This window comes from Medicago sativa, chromosome 1 (assembly GCF_051527215.1).
Source record: "Medicago sativa cultivar Bolivia chromosome 1, Bolivia_mono, whole genome shotgun sequence".
NCBI lineage: Eukaryota > Viridiplantae > Streptophyta > Magnoliopsida > Fabales > Fabaceae > Medicago > Medicago sativa.
Window position 1 is genome coordinate 52,105,278 of NC_140749.1, and position 22,751 is coordinate 52,128,028.

General features: G+C 33.7%; 1 protein-coding gene and 1 long non-coding RNA gene across 3 annotated transcripts; both read right to left on the reverse strand.

Annotated features, from left to right (window-relative positions):
• Window positions 1-267: 267 nt before the first annotated feature.
• LOC146955238 (putative serine/threonine-protein kinase PBL23) lies at window positions 268-3,821 on the reverse strand. 2 transcript variants are annotated; one of them, XM_085720785.1, is made up of 7 exons: window positions 3,031-3,821; window positions 2,885-2,933; window positions 2,345-2,416; window positions 2,010-2,164; window positions 1,245-1,400; window positions 925-1,066; window positions 268-807 (listed from the first exon to the last, which is right to left on the reverse strand). In XM_085720785.1, exons 4-7 carry the CDS (start codon window positions 2,013-2,015, stop codon window positions 536-538), a joined length of 576 nt encoding a protein of 191 aa, XP_085576911.1. In that variant the 5' UTR covers window positions 2,016-2,164; window positions 2,345-2,416; window positions 2,885-2,933; window positions 3,031-3,821; the 3' UTR covers window positions 268-535. The 2 variants fall into 2 exon arrangements, with proteins under 2 accessions (XP_085576911.1, XP_085576916.1); XM_085720790.1 differs by lacking the exon at window positions 2,345-2,416.
• Window positions 3,822-4,221: 400 nt separating this feature from the next.
• LOC146955239 (uncharacterized) lies at window positions 4,222-5,776 on the reverse strand. Its single transcript, XR_015016541.1, has 2 exons — window positions 5,514-5,776; window positions 4,222-5,297 (listed from the first exon to the last, which is right to left on the reverse strand). It is a non-coding gene; the product is annotated as an uncharacterized LOC146955239 (long non-coding RNA).
• Between the last annotated feature and the right edge of the window lie 16,975 nt (window positions 5,777-22,751).

Consider the following 22,751-nt stretch of genomic DNA (forward strand, 5'->3'; position numbering starts at 1 on the left):
CTCTAATAGTGAGGGACTATTCCATCAATTTTTACCAGTATTTCCGTCAGTAATTAGTCACGGATTGGTTTTCCCTCTCAAATTGTGAAGGCATATAACACTAATAGTGATGAACCTAATTCCCTCACTAATTGAAACAGAAATTTGCATCACTAATGTAATGTTCAATTTCCTGCCAGATTTCATTAATTAATTATATTCATATTTTAACTGCATTTACTATATTAAACCATATTGAACATGTTGGAAATATCCAATAAAAAACACTTGATAAATTGTCTTCATACCCATCACAGACATTCATCACCATAAAAGTCATAAGGAAAATGTCAAGAAGTTTACAATTACAACCATTGTTCCAACTCTCAAAATACATGAAGAGTCACAAGGAAACTACTCCTCATGGGGCTGCTGGTTCTAGTACCATTAAACAATAATTTTTTATATGAGGAAACTACTCAAAGCAACACATATAAAAAAAATAATTAAGATACACTAAGAGACTAAACAAAATAATGTAAAAACAGATTGTGAGTTATGAGTCATACTCGGGGGCAACATATCCTTGAGTGCCTAAAACACGAGTTGAAACATGTCCACCGATTCTATCAGGTCCAAGCTTTGCCAATCCAAAATCAGAAACTTTAGCATGGAATTTTTTGTCCAAGAGGATGTTGCTGCTCTTGAAATCTCTGTGAATCACTGGAGGACTGACATGTTCATGAAGATATTCCAAACCCTTGGCAGCTTCAAGTGCTATTCTTAACCGAGTTTCCCAATCTAGATTAACAGACATGACACTGGAATCTACAATAAAAAAATTCATCAAAATCAACTCCAACATTACAAATAACATAAATTGGTAAAAAAAATAGCACCATCTGTAAAGGTGCAAACACAATTTGTGCGCATTTTATTACTTACTGTTATTGCTGGCAGGATAAAGATGTTCCTGCAGACCACCATTTGCCATAAATTCATACACCAGCAGCTTATGATTATGATCAGAGAAGTATCCAAGCAATGCAAGCAAATACGGAGAATGCAACCGATTAAGCAATTCCACCTACAATGAGATGCAATTAATCAACCAATTCTCAAAACAAAATGTCTTCCCAGGTCACTGATCTCTATCGAATTCATCGACTCAATGCCGGGGAAAGAAAAATCATTATGATCCATATTCTACAAATTTTATTGGTTTGATAACAAGGCAAATCAAGTGCATACAAAAATGTACAAACCTCAAATTTAAACTCTTCTTCTCCTTGCTTTCCTGCCCGATCCATTAATTTAACCGCAACCTTCCTTCCATCGTTGACCACTCCTCGGTAAACAAGTCTAAATCCACCAGGACCGACTACATTTGACTTGCTGAAGGCTCCAGTAGCAGAATGCAGCTGCTTGAAAGTGAACACCTTAAGTCCTTTCTCAGTAACAACTTGTAGGTTTGAAAAATCACTTTTCTCAGTAACAACTTGTAGTAACAATATTGTATATACATCACATTCCAATATACAAATCCATATGTGACAATCATTATCATTCATACTGTACTATAAAATATACAATTATTTTGGTTGAAAAAGTATAACAATTAACAAGTTGAATTTGATGTCCAAGGTTGAAAAGGGCAGGGTGGCAAAAACAATTTTCACTTCACATATGAAATACTCCAAATTTTCAGACAAAAAACAAGCACATGCAAACAGCACAACCGACACTCATGATTATTGAGAAGGTGTATCGGAAAAAAATTCATGTCCCTCGTAGAAAATATATTAGTGTTTATAGAGATAGACATTCATCACCTTATAAACTGATTTTGTAAAAAAAAAAAAAATTATAAATGATATAATGTTAGTATAATTTCTCCTTTGTTGGGATTTGAACTCTCTAACTTTAACTTCTCAACTCCTTTGTCATATGGCAACCCCTTAAAAAAAACTCTTTTATCATATGTTGTAAGGATAAGTTAATTAAACTCAATGCAAAAATATAATATTTACCTCCATTTTCTTTTGGTGATGCTGGTTCGTCCTGCTGCTGTGATCTGTTGATCTACGAAATGGGGCTGTTGCATGTGTGCTTGTTGTTGACAGCAGTCCGGATTTGAGAGTGCAGGGGCGCTGTCTGGCACACACTCCAGCTTCTGTCCTGTTTCCTATCGTTTGTAAAAGACATTCTATCAAATTATGAGTCAAAAATGAGACACATTATAAGACATCATGACTATATATGCAACAAAGTCCCATAATTCTCAAGGACAAAAACCAACATTAATCTCAATTGTGCACATGTAAATTTCTAGTATCATCTATACCAGCCAGTGTGATAAACTTACAAACACTGCGACAATAACAAACTTAATAAGCGGATGCATAATCAGCTGCTTTCTCATCAACTTATTAACCACCTATAAAATAAATAAAGTTATTTTAAAAAGGATACTATTATACGATTAAAACACGTAAAGAAACAAAAAAGTAATAGCATAAACTAGATTCATAATTCACCAGAAAAGGTTACTTCATTCAATTGAAATCTTGTTAAAACTTACAAATGCACAGAACCAAGTGAAAACCAAAATAAGAATTATAAGGAACAATCACATGTTCCAATTTCACAGTCAAAACATAATACACAAAAGAGTGCTTCTTCTTCAACGTTCAAGTGAGCACAAAATACTAGAATGGTAGAGAAAATAGCAGAGAACAGAACCAACAGTGTAAGACATTCAAAAATCTAATCTAAAACAAGTCTCATACTACCAATCTTCAACAAAATCAAAAGTGAAATAAACCCATTCTTCAACAACAATCATTCAAAATACAAAATTGAAAATCAAAATTATTAACAAACAAAAGGAAGGGTTTGTATTCACCTGTTTCAGAGCAACTTCGATTTTGGATTCAGAAATCTGAGTGAGTTCACTGTAACCCCCCACAAAACCCAAATCATATAACAATAAAATAAAAAATAAAAAATAAAAATAAAATAAAAAAAATCTGAGATTGAGAGAGAGATTACCGTGAGTTTTGAGAAAAGGAAAGATTTGAGGGAACGATTCTGGAAGAAGGAAGGAGGTTCGATTTTGGTACTGAGGTTTGATTTCAGTGAAGATTTGAGATTTGATTTTGGTATGATTTGAGAAAGATTCAGTGAAATTTTGGTTTGATTTGAGGATATGAGGATTTAGGAGTGATTTGAGGAGATTCAGTGAAGCTGTTTGGAGTTCTATTTCTGCATTTTTGGAGCTAGAGTTCATAGGCTGTTTTAGGATCGTGAGAAAAATTGAGGAGAAAAATTTGAGTTCATAAGCTGTTTGGAGTTCGATTTGTGCATTTTGGAATTTGATGTCTGCACTTTGGAGCCAAAATTTGGGGAAAAATTTTTAGGGTTTGTGAAAAATAGAGGGGGAAGATTTCAGTATAAGAAGAGGGAAAACGAAAACGTGTAACAAGGTAGGGGAATAATTTAGTTTTCTTATTAATATCAATAATTGTTAGTGAGGGATTAATTTCCTCACCAACTATGTAGTGGACATTAGTGATGGCTTTAGTGAGGGAATCGTTAGAGAAGGATCACTTCCATGCCAAATTCCGTTACAAACGTTAAACTTGTTAATTTGCTGAGGGATTTAGGGACGGATATTTTGTGAGGGATATTTTGTGAGGGATGTTTAAACCATTCCCTCACCAATCATTGGCAATTCAATTTTTGTTTTTAATACCGTAATCCGTCTCTAAATCCGTCACAATTAGTTACGGAATTTTGTCCCTCCCTAAAATCCCTCTCTAATTTGCATTTTTCTAGTAGTGAATCAACCAACAAAAATAAAAACATTTTTTTTGAGAGAGAACTACGGTGGATTTGATCCCTTAAACGGGTACGTAGGCAAGGAACAAAATTCCTTCAATTCAACTAAAATAAAAATTCAAACATTCTTCTCCCTCCAATTCTTCACCTAGCAAACTTTAGGTTTTAATAACATTTTTCAAAATAGCATTTAAAAATAAAGCGCGCGCGTAGAAATTAAAGACGGTTCCTATAGGATACTATAGTCGTTATGGGTGCCTAACACCTTCCCGTAGCGAAAACAACTCCCGGACCTCGATTCTCAAGGGTTTTGCTTACTTTTTCCCTTCCCAAGAAAAAAATAAGGTATCACCGGTTAGAAAGGTTCAAACGTAATCAATGTTTGACACCCGAAAACCAAGATAAAACAAGTCCCAATGATTGACTCAATAATAACAACAGTAATGGAGACACACTTCTAAACAGAGAATCAGCTCTTGCTTACAAGCTTTGAGCAATTTAGAGTTTACAACTCAACTACAGTCCAACTCTATCCATCAACGAGATACAAGAATGGCTCACAAATAACAGGGACAAACTAAAACCCTAAATGACACTTTTGAGAATTGCGGCTTCAGTAGTGAATTAGGTATTGAGTCTTCCTTTATATAGCCTGAATGCAGAATGGGATTGATGCACAAATCTGGCCAAACATCCAGCTGAATCACACGGTTTTACAACACAAAGATCTGAAGCAGATAAGATGTTTCCTTAAACGTTGCAACAACATACTTAAGAAACACGCTAAATACAAACCGTCTATCTCTGCTTCTAGAAACCACACGCTTCTTGGTCTATCTCTACTTCTAGAAACCACACGCTTCTTGGTCAACTCTTCATGTGGAACAAATCTTCAGAGAATATTCAGGAATCTTCACGTTTAAGAGTAATCTCCAAGAAAGCGGAACAAGACATGCTATGATGTCGCACCAACATGTCAAGACATCTTGTCCGACATCTTTCTAGAACTCTTGTTTTAACAAAATGCAGCCAACACAAGTCTACAAACCTAACACACTTGCATCGACAAATCCTGTGACAAGCCTTCCACGACTTGGTGTACTTGTACCAACCCTGGTGGGTTTGACGACACCTTGACTAGCAGTAAAGTTATGCTGGTGAGCAACCACATATAACGAATCCATTTCGCCAATGTAACCCTCCATTAGTTCAAGAGACTCAATGGAGAAACAATGGTAAGTCCATGCTCAAGAAGTAGATGAATCGGTTAATGCCTTCATCAAAAGGTTCATAAACATGGCTGAAAACGCTACAAGAAAAGTTTGAGATCTCATGATGATTAGTTGTATTAATGGTAGCATTGTGTACAATTGACTTCATAGACATGACGAAATCAGTCCTGTTTTCATTAATAGAATGATGGATAACTAAACTTCAAGAAGCTCCTAATTTGTGCCTAATTGATGTGGACTCTTAATCTGATTCATACAACATATGTTAGATTATTTTACAATAATATATAAACATGGTTCATGTAACTAATAAATTGACTTCAGATAAAAGATGGTTTAAAGCAAAAAAGTTTTTTTATCAGTTAGAACATTCAAGTAATTTTTGTCTAACCAAAATAATGCAAAGATGAAGATTTTTCCAAATCAAAAAGATCTTAACAGAAAAGAAGTACACAAACTCACCAATTTGATGGCAGCTTCTTTCTCAATTCTCTGATGATGTTATGAAAGCATTGGGCAGCTTTGCTTCAGGTGAGAGCGACATGTATCATAGGATCAAACATAAAGACCAACCATTTTTTCTTCCTTAGATAGAAAATAATGATGTCTAAAACAAAGATGAACTCTGATACGTGTTTCTCTCACCCGAAGCATAGGTGACCACTGAAAAATTGAAATTTAATTTGTGAGTTTTTTTTCTTCCTTTCAAGTTTTGACAAGCTCTAATATCTTGGTGGATTGGTTTTTGGTTTTATAGGCACTAATAATATTGTTCACGGGTCGTTTAGGTCTTGTGCTTATCTCTTTGTGCCCATGCATGACCCTGTCTTAATAACGACTTTTGTTATAAAATACAATGATTATATAAAATGTCCTAAAAAATGATTTATAAATAAGAATAGGACAGATTCATGTATCATGTGCATTGCAAATTGCAATCATATGTATCGATTATATCCTAGGAGAAACTCTTGTGTGAACCAGGACCAAAAAATTTGGTTTGGTCACACATCGAGAAACTCTTGTGTGAACCAGGACCAAGAAATTTGGTTTGGTCACACATAGAGTTTTTGTCTTCTCTCTCTCTTAACAAATAAACAAATATTTTTCATTTTCTCTCTCTTCTCTCTCTTCTTTCTTTGGTTGTGACCAAAGAAAATTTCTTGGTCTATGACCACCTAAAAATTTCTCATATCCTAGTTGGGAGGGAAGTCATCACTCGACAATCATCACTCATTATATTTCAATTAAACAATTCCCACTATACCAAGGGAGGGATTTTAAATCTAGAAGAATAAGTTTATTTTTGGACTAATGCTTCTACTTAGGAGAATAAGTTTGATTCCAACAATGTTATCCGACTGTTTTGGAGAAGTGCATATTTACTGTTCGTCAATACTATAAATAAAATTACATCGAGTTGAAAGAACTTAGGCAAAAAAAATTATATAAAATTAATTTTTATTTTGCTAATTAAGAAATTTTATTCAAGGTGTTTTAATTTTACAAAACAAGAGGTACTATGAGGATATGATGTTCAGTTCAAGGTAAGGAAGATCTAAACGTTCAAAAAACTTTTACAAATGATTTATATTTATCTTTCTCCAACAACAATAATAAACCCAATTTTTTTTAATGTAATGTATATATTTCTACCGTTGAACCAAATTTTTGGAGTTAAATGCGTTTAAGCTGAACATTGTAATTCGAACTCAAAATTCTTCACTTATACGTGTAAGTTTTTAAATGGTTATTATCTAGACAATTGTGAATTATTTTTTTTAGTGGAAATGTCTTTATATGTTTTATCCGTTTCACAATATTTGTCACTTTTAAAAAATAATTTTATTTCACATTACTTATCACTTTCAAGTTTCAATGCAACCTTAATTATTATTGATTTGTCAATAATACTTTTACATATTTTTTTTAAGCAAAAGAAGGGGTGCAGAGGGGTCTCCTGCTGCAAAACCCTAATCGTATATAAAAAGAAAAAAGTACAAAAAATGAGGGGGGACAAAACCAAAACCCTCAAGAAAATTAAAAGCTAACAGGAAAACCAAAACCCAAAGCAAAAACAGGAGAGAAAAGACTCGTAAAAGAGCTAGCGAGACGAACGGCTAGAGGTACCCACCTTGAAACCTTTACACGCTTTGGACTGCTGCTTCTTGCTCTTCTTCTTTCTTGGGACCACAAGTTGAAATGGTTGGCCAGTGTCTCTTGTTAAATCAACAGTTTCATTTTTCTGACCCATGTTAGCCCAAGAATCACTCAAAAAATCCATAGTTTGCTAGGCCACAGAAGGGACAAGTCCTAAAACTTGCATATTGTGAATAACATTTGCACTAAAATTTGACAAGTTAGGGTCGGTCCCAACTACATATTTATTGTAGAGAGAAATTATAGAATAAAATAATAAATTGTTAAATGTATTATAGAAAAACACACAAAATTTTATTAAAAATAACAAAATTTATTTTATGTCTTGATATGTGTCAATTCATCAAAAGTGACAAGTATTATGAAACAATAGAGTATTAAAGAAATAAAGAATGAAAACCCAATATCGGCCGGCAGCTTTGAAATTCAATATTGATTCCTCTCAAAAGCACGCTTCTAATTTGATAATGACACTTATTGTCTTATGCAACCGACATTATTAAATCGACTAATACAGCTTTCATATAAGGAAAATGTGAATTTTTTTTCTGCAGGCCCTACTTTCCAAAAAAAATTGTTCAATGTGCCCTACATTGAAAATAAATATCCAACATGCCCTACTTTCACTTTTGCCCTTACATAGCTCCATCTGAGATGGCACCATGTTCCTTCATGATGGCTCCATCTCAGATGGCGCCATCCTACTTGCTTTTTATTTTAATTATTTTTTCGATTTTAATTTTTTTTGGCTTATTAATTAATACCTCCGTTAGGATAGCTCCATCTCAGTTGGCACCATCCTACTAGATTCTTTTAATTTTATTTTTTTTAGTTTTATGCTGAAAATTTATTAAATGAATTTATTAAATAGAAAAAAATATAAAATAAAAAAGGTTCCAAAAAAATATGGATTGTGTCGAGGTGAGGGTCATTATCAAAAAAATTGCCCATATTTTAATCTTGCACGCCAGTAGTACTTTCGTTGTATTTTTTTTTCTTCTTATATATCAATCCAGTTCACCACTAGAGTTATTGGTCCGTATATGTAGGATTTGAACTTTGCCCGAATTTGTCTACGCGAAGACCAAAAAAGGGTCGTCCAAATTTAAACACCACTCGCATTAGGACCGAAATGAATGAAGTTGAAAAGGTTCCAAGAAAATGTGGATTGTGTCGGGACGAGGGTCATTATCGTAAAAATTGCTCTAATTCTAATCTTGCACGCCAGTAGTACTTTTGTTGTATTTTTTTTTCCTAATATATCAATCTATATTATTATGTTATTTTATATTTTTTTCTATTTAATAAATTCATTTAATAAATTTTCAACATAAAAATAAACAAAACAATATAAATAAAATAAAATAAAATAAATAAAATAAAATAAACAAAATAAAATAAATTAAAAGAACCTAGTTGAATGGCGCCAACTGAGATGGAGCTATCCTAAAGGAGGTATTAATTAATAAGCTAAAAAAAATTAAAATAAAAAAAAAGAAAGAAAAAAAAAGGCAAGTAGGATGACGCCATCTGAGATGGAGCCATCATGAAGGAACATGGTGTCATCTCAGATGAAGCTATGTAAGGGCAAAAATGAAAGTAGGGCATGTTGGATATTTATTTTCAATATAGGGCACATTGGACAATTTTTTGAAAAGTAGAGCCTGCACAAAAAAAAATCAAAATGTATAGCTTTTTATAGTTGCAATCATAATTTGGCTTTGTTTTTTGTTGGCTAGTAGATCAGCAATGTGACATGAGCATTATTGTTTTTGCAAACCGTCGGCGGTTTGGAATTTGGATTATATTCATTTGGTGGGCACATTGATTCAATCATTTCATTTTGAAATTAAGTCTCATTCAGAGTATTGAATTGGTTTTCAAATAAAGTTTAATATTAACTCATTTAGTATGATAATTTGTGCGAATACTAGACGTATGTGTATAAATGTGACGATTTTGTCCACTAAAAAAAAGAATGTTATGATTTGGCAGTTTGATTTAAATTAGATCAATTTACATCATATGATCAATGGAAGACCAATTCAATCCAATAAGAAATGTTTTTTTTTTTTTTTTTTTGGCATTTTGAGTTGGATGTGAGGTCGAGAGAAATTGTGCCGCTTCTTTTAAAGTACGAGTTTTGGTCTCCTGTAAATGTGAAGGCGTTCTTTTGATAGATACTTTAAAATGGGGTTTCGACTCGTCTAAATCTCTTTTCTAGGAGGATTATAGTTGACCATATGATGTTTATTGCGTTTTCTAAAATGAGTCTATTGAGTCGGCTTGTCACTTTTTTGTCAGATGTATTTTTTACGTCAAACGTAATCAAGTGCTTAGTTGTTTGGGGTCGATGATTATGATAGTAGGTTAGTTTGTATTTTGCCTTGATTTTATTTCGTTTTTTTTTTTAACTGTGGATGTGATCTTTTTGTTTTGTTTTAGTTTGAGTATTTCTTATACTCGTTATTTGTATGTGGTTTTGTATCTGTCTCTATTCTTTTGAAAAATATCTCCATATATATATATATATATATATATATATATATATATATATATATATATATATATATATAGTTTATTTGGTAGTTTTAGTGCTATTTCAAGTAATATTTAAGCGGTTTTTTAATTTGATGAAATTTTATATTATATTGAATTGATTACAAGGTTTAATGATTTTTTTTTTTTAAGGAAGGTTTAATGGAAGGCTTGAAATGATAAGATTTTCAATGTTCATGATTTAATTTGTTGAATTGAAAATATTTTAGACAATCTATTCATTCTGTGTTGCATGAGGACATTGATAAACTTAATAGACTTATGAGGAATATCAATGGAGATTGTTTATTGGGTTTATTTGGTCTGTGGCATCACTGCTAGATTGGTGGTAGAGTTATATGCCATTTTTCACGGCCTTTTTTGGTTTACAAGTATACAATGATTGAGTTGATTCTATGATGACTCTTGATTTAATCATGCTAAAGGTTCAACCCCTTCATCTTTATGCTTTATTGATTAGTTAGATTTCCAACTATGTCGTCAAGATTGGGTTGTTTTTTTTCCAACCTGCTCTCTACTAGGGTAATGAGTATGTATATTGACTAGTTAAACATGGTGCCTCTTAATTTGTTCACGGACGATTTACCCCTCCTAGTTGGATCACATTCTCCTTCCGAATGCCATTTGTGCTGCTTACTTGCTGGGTTAAGATTGTAGTCTTTGTTGTTTTTTCCTTATCCTTTCATTCTAGATAAAAAAAAAAAAAAGATATTAAATTGAATATGCAAACATCTAGCTTGTAGTAGAAAGGTCAACATGCCTTAACTTGTCCAATTATCTTTGGCCACGTGCCCTTTCAGTTTTGAGGGAAAGGTGCAATGTAAGCTCAACCCATATGACACTTGTATTGATACTTAATACGTTGGGACATAGATCCGAAAGGGTGATTTTTAATTTAGAGTAGTGCTAGGAACACTCTCCCAAACACTCATTTTATTATTAATTTAAATCAAGGTGAGTCTCACATATTGGAAATGAGTTTCAATTAAAGTGGTGGAACATACACTAGTTTCATCGAATAAGAGAGTGAGTGTTAGAGAGAGTGTTGAAAAGAGAGTCCCCAACATTTCTCTTTAATTTATCCATATTTTATGTGTGAAGTTTTTACCACTAAACTATTTGAAGAAAAAAAAATGTTCAAGTAAATTAGTTTGCTTCTTTTAAGATTTCTTTTACAAATATTCAAAAACTAGTGTAATTAGACCGTCAATATATTCTTAAAGAGTTAGAAGACCTTCAAAGGGGCTTTTAGACCCTCCCAAAGGCCTCAGCGCCCTCCAGAAGGGCCTTAAGGCTCAAAGGCGCATTTCCCTAGGATACCGCCTCTATTTGCTTCTAGAAGCATCTAGAATGCACCTAAATACCTAAAACACCCCCGTTACTTGCTGCCTAAGTAACCACAAAACAGGCCCAAAGAAGACTATAAATACCACCCTTGGGAACAATCTCAAAGCATCCAATAAACAGTCTAAACCCTAGATTCTATCACCGTACTTTTGCAAGTACAATAATGAAATAAAACCTCAAGAATATGATATAGTGGTAAAAAGACATTTTGGATTTAGAGTACGAGACCGGTTAGTGATTTTGAATGGAGATTAATGTAAATTCTCTTGTAAGTGTTATTCAAACATTATAAGGTTTTCCATATTTTAATTTGTGACACTATCCTTTCAACCTATAATTCATATATATTGAACAAAAAATGGAAATAAATAATTTGAAATGAAAAATAAACTCCCTTGCAAATGAAACTAATTCAGATATGAAACAATCATCAGCCCCCGCTTATGTAATCAGTCTGGATAAGGGATGATATTAAATGATTTAATTTGTTTAGACTTATTTCACATTCAAATTAGTAATTTACTAGTTTGACAAAGTGTTTTTTAAATTAAATTATAAAATAAATTGTAATGTGATGGACCACAACAAGTGTCCTAGCAGTATCATCCGTCAAAAAAGATGATTGCTTTATCATCATCGTTTGAACATATAATAATTACAAACAATCATTATAAAACTAGGTATGATTAGTAAGTAAGATCTATCAAACATCGACATTAATCTAACACGGGTATCACTATCGTGAATTTAGAAAGTCTCAAAAGTTTGGGTAGAGAGGGTTGAGAAACATTTATATACTCATCTTTTACTCCTTGAGCAAAATTAAGAATGAAAATTAGTGAGACAAATTGATTACAATAATAAATAGAAGGATCATGAACTGCTCAAAACACTATCTTCATCTAAAAATCACAAACCAAACAATTCAATTTAAGTGGGTAATAAGTTTTACAAGAGATGAATCGTTCGGGAACCCGAGTTCGATTCCTACGTGAAACAATTCTTGAACATGTTATCCTTACATCATAGCTTAACTCCTGATTATCAAAGTCTCTTTCCTCTAGTTATCCTTACATCATAGCTTAACTCCTGATTATCAAAGTCTCTTTCCTCTAGAAATTGTAGGGTTAACGTTTAGAAAAAAGAAATAATAGAAGATATGTATTGAGTTGGGATTTTGAAGGATTTTAAAAGAATTTTTGGTTATAAAAAAATCTTGAGGTATTCAATCAAGATTTTAAAAGATTAGAGATAATTCCAGTGGTATTCAATTAAGATTTTCATGAATTTTTAAAGAGTCCAACAAAATTCGGTGGTATTCAATCAAGATTTTTCTCAACTTAAAAATTGTCCTTTGGTATTCAAAAATGTATAGATTTCAATGGATTATTTGATAAAATGGATTTTGTGAGACTTTTTAGTTGAAAATTGTAAAACTAACAATCTCATACAAAGACATGAGATTTCTTGAGACTCTTTTTATTCTCATTATATGTTCTTTCTTTGAGGGTCATTATGTTTTGGGTTCTAATCTTTTCACCAGATTCTAGTTTTATGGTTTTTCGTCGTTGTGTTATTTTCTTTGTCGTCGTCATTCACAGTATTATTTTTTCACTCATGATCATGTTACTGCATGTTTACTTTTTTGTGTTATTATCAATACGTAAATTGTGTAGTAGAATACGACAATCACAGTGAATTATCATCATCATCATCATCATCATCATCATCATCATTATTATTATTATTATATATGTAGTCAATCTCATAAAATCATAGTAAAAAAACAATATACATCTCGTTAATTGTTAAAAAAAAAGTTATTTTAAATTTGAACTTTTTGTTCAAACGGAACAACATAATAAGATGATAATTTATGGTAGATTAGTTTAACTTCAAGTATGTGAAGAAATATCACTTAGGAAGACATGAAACCAGAACCACTTTGTTATTGAAAATTTTAAAATTGTATTGATTTTATTGCAAACAAAATGTAGATCAAATTGTCCTTTAAAAATTCATTGAATCATTTGAAATCCTAAAAATCCATGAAGTCCATTGAAATCCATTAAAATCTGTGTTATAAATCCATTAAAATCTGTGTTATAAATCTTGATTGTAAAAAGTCTTTTAAAAAAAATCTTTTAAAATCTCATAGAATCAATACAATCCTACAAATTCTTTTAAAATCTCAAAACTTTTTCTACCAAAATAGTCTTTTAAAATCCCAATCCAATACACCCCTCTGAAGGAAAGTCACTAGAAAAGACCGCCAAAACATTGATGCCGCATCTAATTGAGTGCATAATAATTTCCATTGTTCAATACTATATGAATAATATTATATGAACTATATTAATTTTATATAACAGTCTTAATTCAAATTCTCAGAATTTGAACTCATCATAGGTTAAAATTTATGTGACTTGTATCACATATTTAACCAGAATAGTTATATAATTTTCTTGAGTAGTTCATTGAGAGATTGAAAATTTCTCTTGTATGATTAGGTTAAAATGTTAGGACGTCTTTGAGAGTATAAGTCCCATATATACGTTGATGAGAAATATGACATCCGACATCTTGAAGTTTGTGGGAGTATAATTCCCAACTCACATAGTGAAGCAATATGACATCTGACATCTGACGTTCATAAGTTATTAAGCATCATTGATATGAAGTTGATTTAGGAACTTGCACCAATCGGATAAAGAAGTAGATGAGATTCAAATAATCATAATCGTCGTTAAAACTCTAAATCAAAACTCTTTTAATTTTCATCACAATCAAATAATCTTGCAAACTCTCAAATTTACAATTTGTGATTATAAGTTTTGCAAATTGTCTAGTAGAATACGACAATCACAGTGAAGACGATAACTTACTAATTTATTAGTTGAAGCAGTTTGATGCATTTGTTAAATTTGTCATTAATACGCCTAGGACCCAACAAGTAAACTATTCAAACACCTACAACGGAACACCTTCAGGATCAACTTTGTCTGATGCATTCTCCATGATTATCTCCTGTGTTGGATCTTGGGTGTTTGCTTGATCCGCTTCCAAACCTTCTCCTAATAACAACGAAGCCACCACAAGGTCATCTTTTCCAAAATGCGATAACAGTCCATCTTTCCCTTGTCTACCGTCATTTTGTGGAAGTATTCCACATAGGCCACTGCATTGTCAAAACAGCTTTCTTCAGCAGGTTGTTGAGGCTCTCGCGCTCGATCTCCCATACCACCTTCTTGGCAGTGGCGGATCTCTTTAGGGACAGGCAGGGGCAATGGCATCCCCCAGATTTTCCTTATATACTATATTAGGTGTATTAAATCAATCAGAATTCAGTTGTTGCAGTGGAAAGGGGTGCCGTAAATTGCCATAGAAGTTTGGCACCCCTAACAAATTTACTCAAGATCCGCCATTGCTTCTCGGCCTCATGGGTCTCCAACTGAGCAGCCAAGTCCCTATCTGAACCCTTCTCCCCAGGACCAACGCAACTGACCAGCCAAGTCCCATCTTAACTAGTCGGAATGATAGCTGTTCTAACTTAACTTACCGTTATTACGGAGTAGATGTTTCATTAAAACAGAAACATATACAAAGAAAGTGGCTCTTATTTTTTGCTTTCACAAGACTAATGTCTCTATGTGTTTGGCCAAACTATGGGCAGGTTATGCTAACGCACCAACTCAACTTACTTATTTTTATTATTACCGGTTCAAAATATAAGAAAAAAAATTATATTTGTCAAAAAAACAAACAAAAAAAGTTAACTGCGTTTGGCAATGAATACAGTATATGGCAATAAGTTGTTACGGGGCACTTGAATTGTTGTCATGATTTAAAATTTCAACTCCAATCATGTTCCAAATCCAATTCAAAATCACAATCATGATTGCGACCATATTAACTTAGCTTTGTATTTTGAAAGGTCGTCACAACTTAAAACCATAATTATCATCACATTGCAAACACAACCACAATTTAAAAGGATTTGGATTCACTATAGCTCATGCTCTAGTTGTATATACGATGGTGCCTTCTCCTAATTACAAGCATCCTTATCACAAGATCAGTCTCTCATCTAAATTTCAAAGATATATATCATATGATAAGCATAAATGAAAAAAAAATTAAAAAAATTACCAAATAACTATAATACTTTCTTGTATAAAAAAAAAAAAAAACAAAATAATATGTAACACTTTCTGTGCCGAATGGCTATCTAATATCGATGATCATAAAAATCATGTCAAAAAATACTATCAGGTATATACTCAATTTAACTATGATATTGATCAGGGTTACCGGAAGCAATAACGAGCTAATGTACTGACAAGACTTTTTTTGTTTTTGAAAGAATATATATTGAGAAGACTTAATTGGGTACCATATCTGACAAGACTTAATTGGGTACCATATCTTTGCCAAAAAATACTATCAATATAGTTAGAATGAGATTAATCGATGTGAAACTAACCACTAACACTTCAATTTTATAATTGAGTGCCACATCTCCATCCAAAACTACTAACAATGTGATTAGTATAAAATTAATTGAGGTGAAACTAACCACTAACATTCCAATTTCATTACTGGTTATCTCAATGAGTCATCTATGCCCACAATAACGATGAATGTGGTTAATATGAGATTAATTGTGTGAAACTAACGACTAACATTCCAGCTTCAAAAGAAAAAAAAATCTTAACAAGTGCTCTTGAAGTATTGTTTAAGCAACTAAAATTAGCAACTTTTGTATAAAAACTTATGTAATTATTACTTTTACATGTGTTTGTCTTATATTTTCAAGATAAATCTTCCAATAATAGAATTCTTAAACAATATCCTCAAGACACTTGTTAACGTAATTCTTAATTATAAAATAACAAATCATTTCATTAATGATTCAACTTCTACAACTAATAATGTGCATGCATGCTCACATGCAGAAAGACCCAAAAAAAAGGTTGTACTGCTACCATACATTTTATTTTTGAAGGAACTACTACCATACATTTATATTCTATGGGAAATGTTAACCCGTGTCCCCGGGGCACTGGTTAAGGAAGCAAATATAGTAATTTTTGTATTGAAAGTTGTGTAATCAATGAATTAAAAGTTTAAAAAGTATATTTTTTGACTAGCAATTTCTTCTTTTGGCTTCCTTAACCAGTGCCCCGGGGGCACTGTTTAACATGACCCATATTCTATATTATATATAAAGAAAATAACTTCTTTCAACTCTTTTGGATTGTCATTTTCTCTTTCTTAAATTACCATCAACGTTAAATACAAATAACACATATAACAAACAAATAATAGTAAATTTAAATATTAAAAAAAGTGTAACAAGTTCAATCTTTATTGTACACGATATATCATTTTTTTTCCTTATCTTTTATTTTTTATAAAAGATAATTGATGAGAGTGAATTCAAAATAAAAAAAAATGTAACAAACACGATATGAATATATGTCAAGTTTTTTTTTTCCTTTATGCTTTAAAATGTGTAACAAATTAGATCGAGTATATATATAAGATTTTGTGCTGACTTTTTCATTATCCCAATTATACTTAAACAATTTTTTCTATAATAATGATTGTTGTTAGTGTCATTAAAAGGATAAGAATTTAGATTATATTGTTGGTGTCATTGAAATAGATAAACATGTTTAGTTTGATTTGTTATATAAAAAGATAAGAATTTAGATTATATTTTTCTGTTATATTGTCGGTGTCATTGAAATAGATAAACATTTTTTTTAGGGATGAAATAGATAAACATGGTTAGTTTTATTTGTTATAATTTGAAAGCAACAAAGATTTATATTTATACTTTTATTCAAAATCAAAATTTCATAGGAAAACACTGTTCATAATTTTCAAACATTTCGATGATATAAATAATTAATTTATGAAATAGTTTTCATTTGTTTAGACACGTGAGATCTGGTTGTCTGCAACCTATTTTTTTTGATAAGGCCAAGAGAAAGGTTGGGTATCCGGGAGCGCCTGAAACATCCCAACTAGGTTGGCACCTAACAGACACTCCCATCCTCTACCGCCTTCCCAATAAATAATATTATTAAAAAAAAAGGGGAAAAATAATTACAAGAGAGGGGGGACTAGGCCAAGACCCTCTAAAGAAAAAGAAAAACCAAGGCTAAAAAAAAGAAAAAGAAAGCTAAGGAAAACGATAATTCGGGAGACCATTCCTGTCCCTAGCAAAATCTGCCAACAGATGAGGAGGTAAAGAGGTAAGCCAAGAAGTACCAGTAGTGTCATGACCCATGGCTGCTAGGCCATCCGCACAACAATTTCCCTCGCGGAAAATATGAGAACAAAGTAAAATCAAGCCTTTGTGAGTACAATTATGCCAGCGGTTGCGAAGACAAATAGGAACAAGAGAAGGCTTATGAAAAGCTTGTACCGCACTAGTTGAATCTGTTTCAAGCCAAAGATGGTTCCAATTATTATCAATCGCAAATTCCATGGCCAAGATCAGCCCCAACATTTCAGCATCATACACTGAACCGCCACCAATATTGCTTGCGAATCCTCCTAAAAAAGTGCCACGATAATCACGGAAAATACCTCCGCAAGCCGCCAATAAATTCTTGACCGAACCATCTGTGTTAGCTTTAACCCAAGGAAAGGTAGGTGCCTTCCAAAAGACCGGGATAATATCTTTAAACCGCCTGTATGTGGGAGAAATAAAGAACTGATCCAAAAGGACAACATCCGAGGCTATACAATTTCCGTTGGAGATGTTACCAGACATAGTAATGAAGGAAGAAACCTTGGCCAATGTCGCATGAATAGATACAGTGGTAGCATCAAACCTTACCGCATTTCGAGCCAGCCAAATAGAATAAACCGTGTGCACCACAGCAGCTACCATAACATCACGAATTTGCGAGCTGCACCTATGAGGCACACAGTCCAGAACCGAAACAAAAGAAGCCAGGGATATGTTGCGCTGCAGCTTCATACCAAGCCACCTCCAGACAGCTTGCGCAAACTGACACTCGAGGAAAATGTGTGTTGAAGTTTCTGCGCTATTATAACACAAAGGACAAATGGAAACCAAGGTACAGCCCCTAGCTTGTAAATTCTCATCTGTAGGCATCTTAGACAACATAAGCCTCCAAAAGACAAAAGAATGAGAGGGAGGAATGCATGGTCGCCATATAGTCTTGGCCCAATCAAGCATAGTAGGTGACGGATGCATAAAAGTAAAAGCATGCTTGGCTGTAAGGACACCATCAGCAGCATGAATCCAGACCCGCGTATCCTGCAACGGAGTAACCGGAAGCGTGATACTCAAAATACGAGAGGCCACCTGCGGGTAGTCACCAAGAAAACGAGGAAACTGCCATCTCCCATCCACAATGACCGAAGCCAATGATGCCTTAAGCTTAGGGTACAGTTGCGGATTCAGATTTAACAATGTAACAAGAGTATCCCCCAACCAATTATCGAACCACAAGCTTATGTTCTCGCCATTACCAATTATCCAGCGGGAGTTGGTAGCCACAATACATAATTTATCCTTAACACCCGGCCAAACTGAGGATTTAAAATAACGGTTACGAGGAAGGCCATAAGAAAGGAACCGCTCCTGAAACATAGTAGACCACTGTGATGGCTGCGAACAAAGTTTCCAGCATAACAGAAGAAGTAACGAGTCATTAATATCACGAGTGGACTTAAGATCAAGACCACCAGCATCCCAAGGAAGACACACTTGCGACCAAGCAACCGTACAAATTTTGCGAGTGTGAATATCCCCACTCCAAATAAAGTTTTTAATCCACCTATCTAGCCTCTTCAGTAAGCGCACCGGCCAACGATAAATGTGAAATGAGTAAACTAACATACCATGAACAATAGACTTCACTAATTGAATCCGACCCATGATGGATAAAAGGACACCTTTCCAAGTGGCAAGCTTGACTTTGATGCGGTCCACAATAGGCTGAAAATGAATACCTTTCGGCATCCCTTGAAAAATGGGACACCCAAGATATTGGAACGGAATGGTACCCACCGACAAACCCGACAACTGAGCAAGCAAATTTCTACGAGCAATTGACATAGCACCAGTGTATAATTTGCTTTTATCAAAATTAACCATCTGACCTGAAACTTCAGAATAAGCATTGAAAACCTTTAGCAAACATCGGATGTTTTTCCGTGAACCTACACAACAAATAAAAACATCATCCGCATACAAAATATGAGTTGGCAAGGAAACACCACGGCAATAAGACATAGGCTGCAGAGCATTAGAACACCGCTCCATCTCAAGAGCTCGACTAAGAACCTCCTCCGCAATGCAAAAGAGAAGAGGGGAGAGGGGATCTCCCTGACGAACACCTCTACTACAATGAAAAAACCCCACTGCATTCCCGTTGACAAGAATAGATAAACGAGCAGAACTCAGAATGGCCATAATCCATTCACAGAATAAATTACTAAACCCAAACTGATGCAAAACCGCAATAAGAAAATTCCAATCCAAAGTGTCGAAGGCCTTACGGATGTCAACCTTAACAGCAATGTTACCTCCGAATTGTTTCTTAGACAATAGATTGATCGCCTCTGAAGCTATGATAACACAATCTGAGATATGACGGTCTCGCACAAAACCACGCTGCTGAGGAGATATAATGCGCATGCAGATAGTAGCCAGTCTGTCTGCCAAAATTTTCGTTACAATTTTGAATTGAAAATTTGCTAAAGCAATCGGACGAAACTCAGCCATAGATGCAGCACCGGGCACTTTAGGAATCAGCACTAAAATATTAGAATTCAGGTTTGGAATAACTACTCCTGTACAGAAAAATTCCTGGACGGAACTTACCACATCCGAAGCCACAATGTCCCAAAAAAACTGATAAAAATGCCCCCCAAATCCATCAGGACCAGGAGCACCATCTGCGTTCATATCAAACACCGCCCTTTTAATTTCATCAAATGAAGGCATGACAGTTAACCAATTATTTTCCTCCACCGTTACCAAAGACGGAATGACTCTAGCCACCAAGGGCTTCAAGTGGGAAAATAAAAAAGAAGAAAAAATAGTGGCATTTTGGTTGGCTCTTATTTGTTAATCATTACTTTTTCGTCTCAAATTATAAATTGTTTTGACCATTTCATACGTATTAAGAAATGTAATTAATTATGTATGTGAAAGAGATATTATGAATTGTTTTACAAAATTGTCCTTCATAAATGGTATGAAATAGATAAATTAAAGAATTAAAAAAAGAGAAAATAATAAATAACTAAAGAATAATAAGAAAAGATATATCAATGATTCATTTATATTGTAAAGCGGGACCCTAAACACATATACACTTTGAAACGAGTGAATACCCAAATTCGTCCCTGAATTTGTACGAATCGGCCAAAAATCTCCCCCAATTTATCGAAATGCACGCTTTGTCCCTGAATTTAACAAACGTCCATCAAAATAGTCCTTCCGTCTAAATGCTCCGTTAGTGATGTTGAGCTGTTGTCCTGCATGTCCTGTTGTCTTGTACACGTGTCGACAAGGAAGCCACATGTACAATGACCAATTTGATGAAAACGCTAAAAATGTCAGTTTTACTTTTTGAATTCAATTTTTTTTTTTTTCAAATTTACCCCTCTATTACCCATACCTTTCCATCCTCACATTTCAATCAGAACATCAAACACGTCCCTGACTTTTCTCCTTCCCGCTAAAACCTTCATCATCATATCCGACGAGGAACGTTGCAAAAGATTCCGTTTTGACGTAAGATTTCGTCATTTCTTAAGGTAACAACGTTCCTTTTCGTTTTCCATTCAGTCATGTTCGTTTTCTCCCTTTTTTGTGTCCGTTTTTGTGATTTTTGTTTTCAGTTTTTAGGCATTCGTTTTCAACTTTAAACTTCATTTCATGCTTGCTTTGATTGCGTTTTTTAGATTAATAATATTAGGGTTTTGTGTTAAAGACTTAAAAATTTCATGTTTTTATGTTTGGTTACTAAAATTGATGAACATTAGAGTAGGTATGAACGAAATTAGTGGGAGTCAAATGAAGAAGACTTACAATGACAATCAATGTGGAAGGTGTGGATTGATTGGTCATAGCTCAAGAGGATGTATGAAGCAAGGTGTTGATAGGAGACCAAAAGATTGTATTGATACTGAGCCAGAAGAAGAAAATGTTGAAAATGCAGAAAGTATTGGAGGTGTTGTAGAAAATGCTGGAAATGTATCAGGAAATACAGAAAATCTTGTTGTTGAAAATGTTGGAGGTGTTGCAGAAAATGCTGAAAATGTTAATCCTGGAAATCTTGTTGCTGAAAATGATGGACAAGTTGCACAAAATGCTGAAAAATGTTGTTGCTAGAAATGTTGCAATTCAGGGACAAAATGTTGTCAATGATGTTGCAACTCTAGTAAGTGTAATAATTTAGGGACTGATTTGTTTGAATGTTTTATTATTTAGGGACGGATATGATTGAAAATGTTGTTGTAGGGTGTTCCTACATGGAGGTATGGCATTAGAGGGCCAATTATTTCAAATGAGAGGCCTAAGCAAACACCAATGAGGGGTCCTGCACCAGCACATCCAACTACTCCTGGCATTATTAGAGTACCATATCCAAATTATGGTCCATCCGGTTCGACTCAACCTAAGTTCGTGGAGTTTATCCCAACCCCCGGATTTCCAAAGAAGTGATACTTGATGCATGTTTAAATTATGATTTTGGAAATGTAATATTTCGACTTGTTTAAATTATTCCCCCTAGTTGGGTTTCTTTTTGGCTATGCAATATTTAAGAACATCCTTCTATGACTTATGACTTATTAATGCCCCATAGTTGGGTTGCTTTTGCCTATGTAATATTTCAAACTTAATACTTAAGACTTACAACTTATTTAATGGTATTTTGAAGGATGAAGTTGTGTGTTCTGTCTTTTTTACTTTGTTCTGCAAATATATGTTTCAAGGATCAAATTGGATATATGTTTATAAAATTCAAGGAATTATTTGACGGGTTTTTAATATAATTTAAGGATCGACTTGATAGTAAGTAAAAAATAACAGGGACAAAATTGCATAACATTTTCTGCAATCAATCAATTTTTTCATTGGAAATTTTTGTCACTATCGACCAATTTAGTCTCTGCTTATGTGGTATCTGACATGGCAATCCATGTGAGAGGTTAATGGTCACATCATCACCGTTAACGCCCCAAATGGACGTAGGGACTAATTTGATTGAGATATGACAAATTTAGGGACAAAACGTGCATTTCGATAAATTGGGGGACATTTTTGTACGGTTCGTACAAATTCAGGGACGAATTTGGGTATTCACTCACTTTGAAACTCTTGAGGAAGGTTGCACCTAATAGCTGGAGGGTGATGAACCCAAACCTCTGAGAGAGTAAGACCCCACATGTACCAACCCATGTGATCAGTTGGTGCTACTTGACAACTAGTAGGTAGTAAAACCCCACGAACTCATCACTTAGATAGAAAACGCTAAAAATTGAATAATGTTTGACCATTAATTTAGTCTAACAAACGAATATAGGGGATTCGAAGAATTCTAACCGCCCCTAACATTCTACAATAAAAAACAA

Coding starts and splice junctions, on each gene's coding strand:
- LOC146955238 (XM_085720790.1), bottom strand. Junction 1,067..1,244: donor AAGAAGAGTTTAAATTTGAG/GTTTGTACATTT, acceptor ATCTCATTGTAG/GTGGAATTGCTTAATCGGTT. Junction 808..924: donor TTATCCTGCCAGCAATAACA/GTAAGTAATAAA, acceptor TTTTTATTGTAG/ATTCCAGTGTCATGTCTGTT.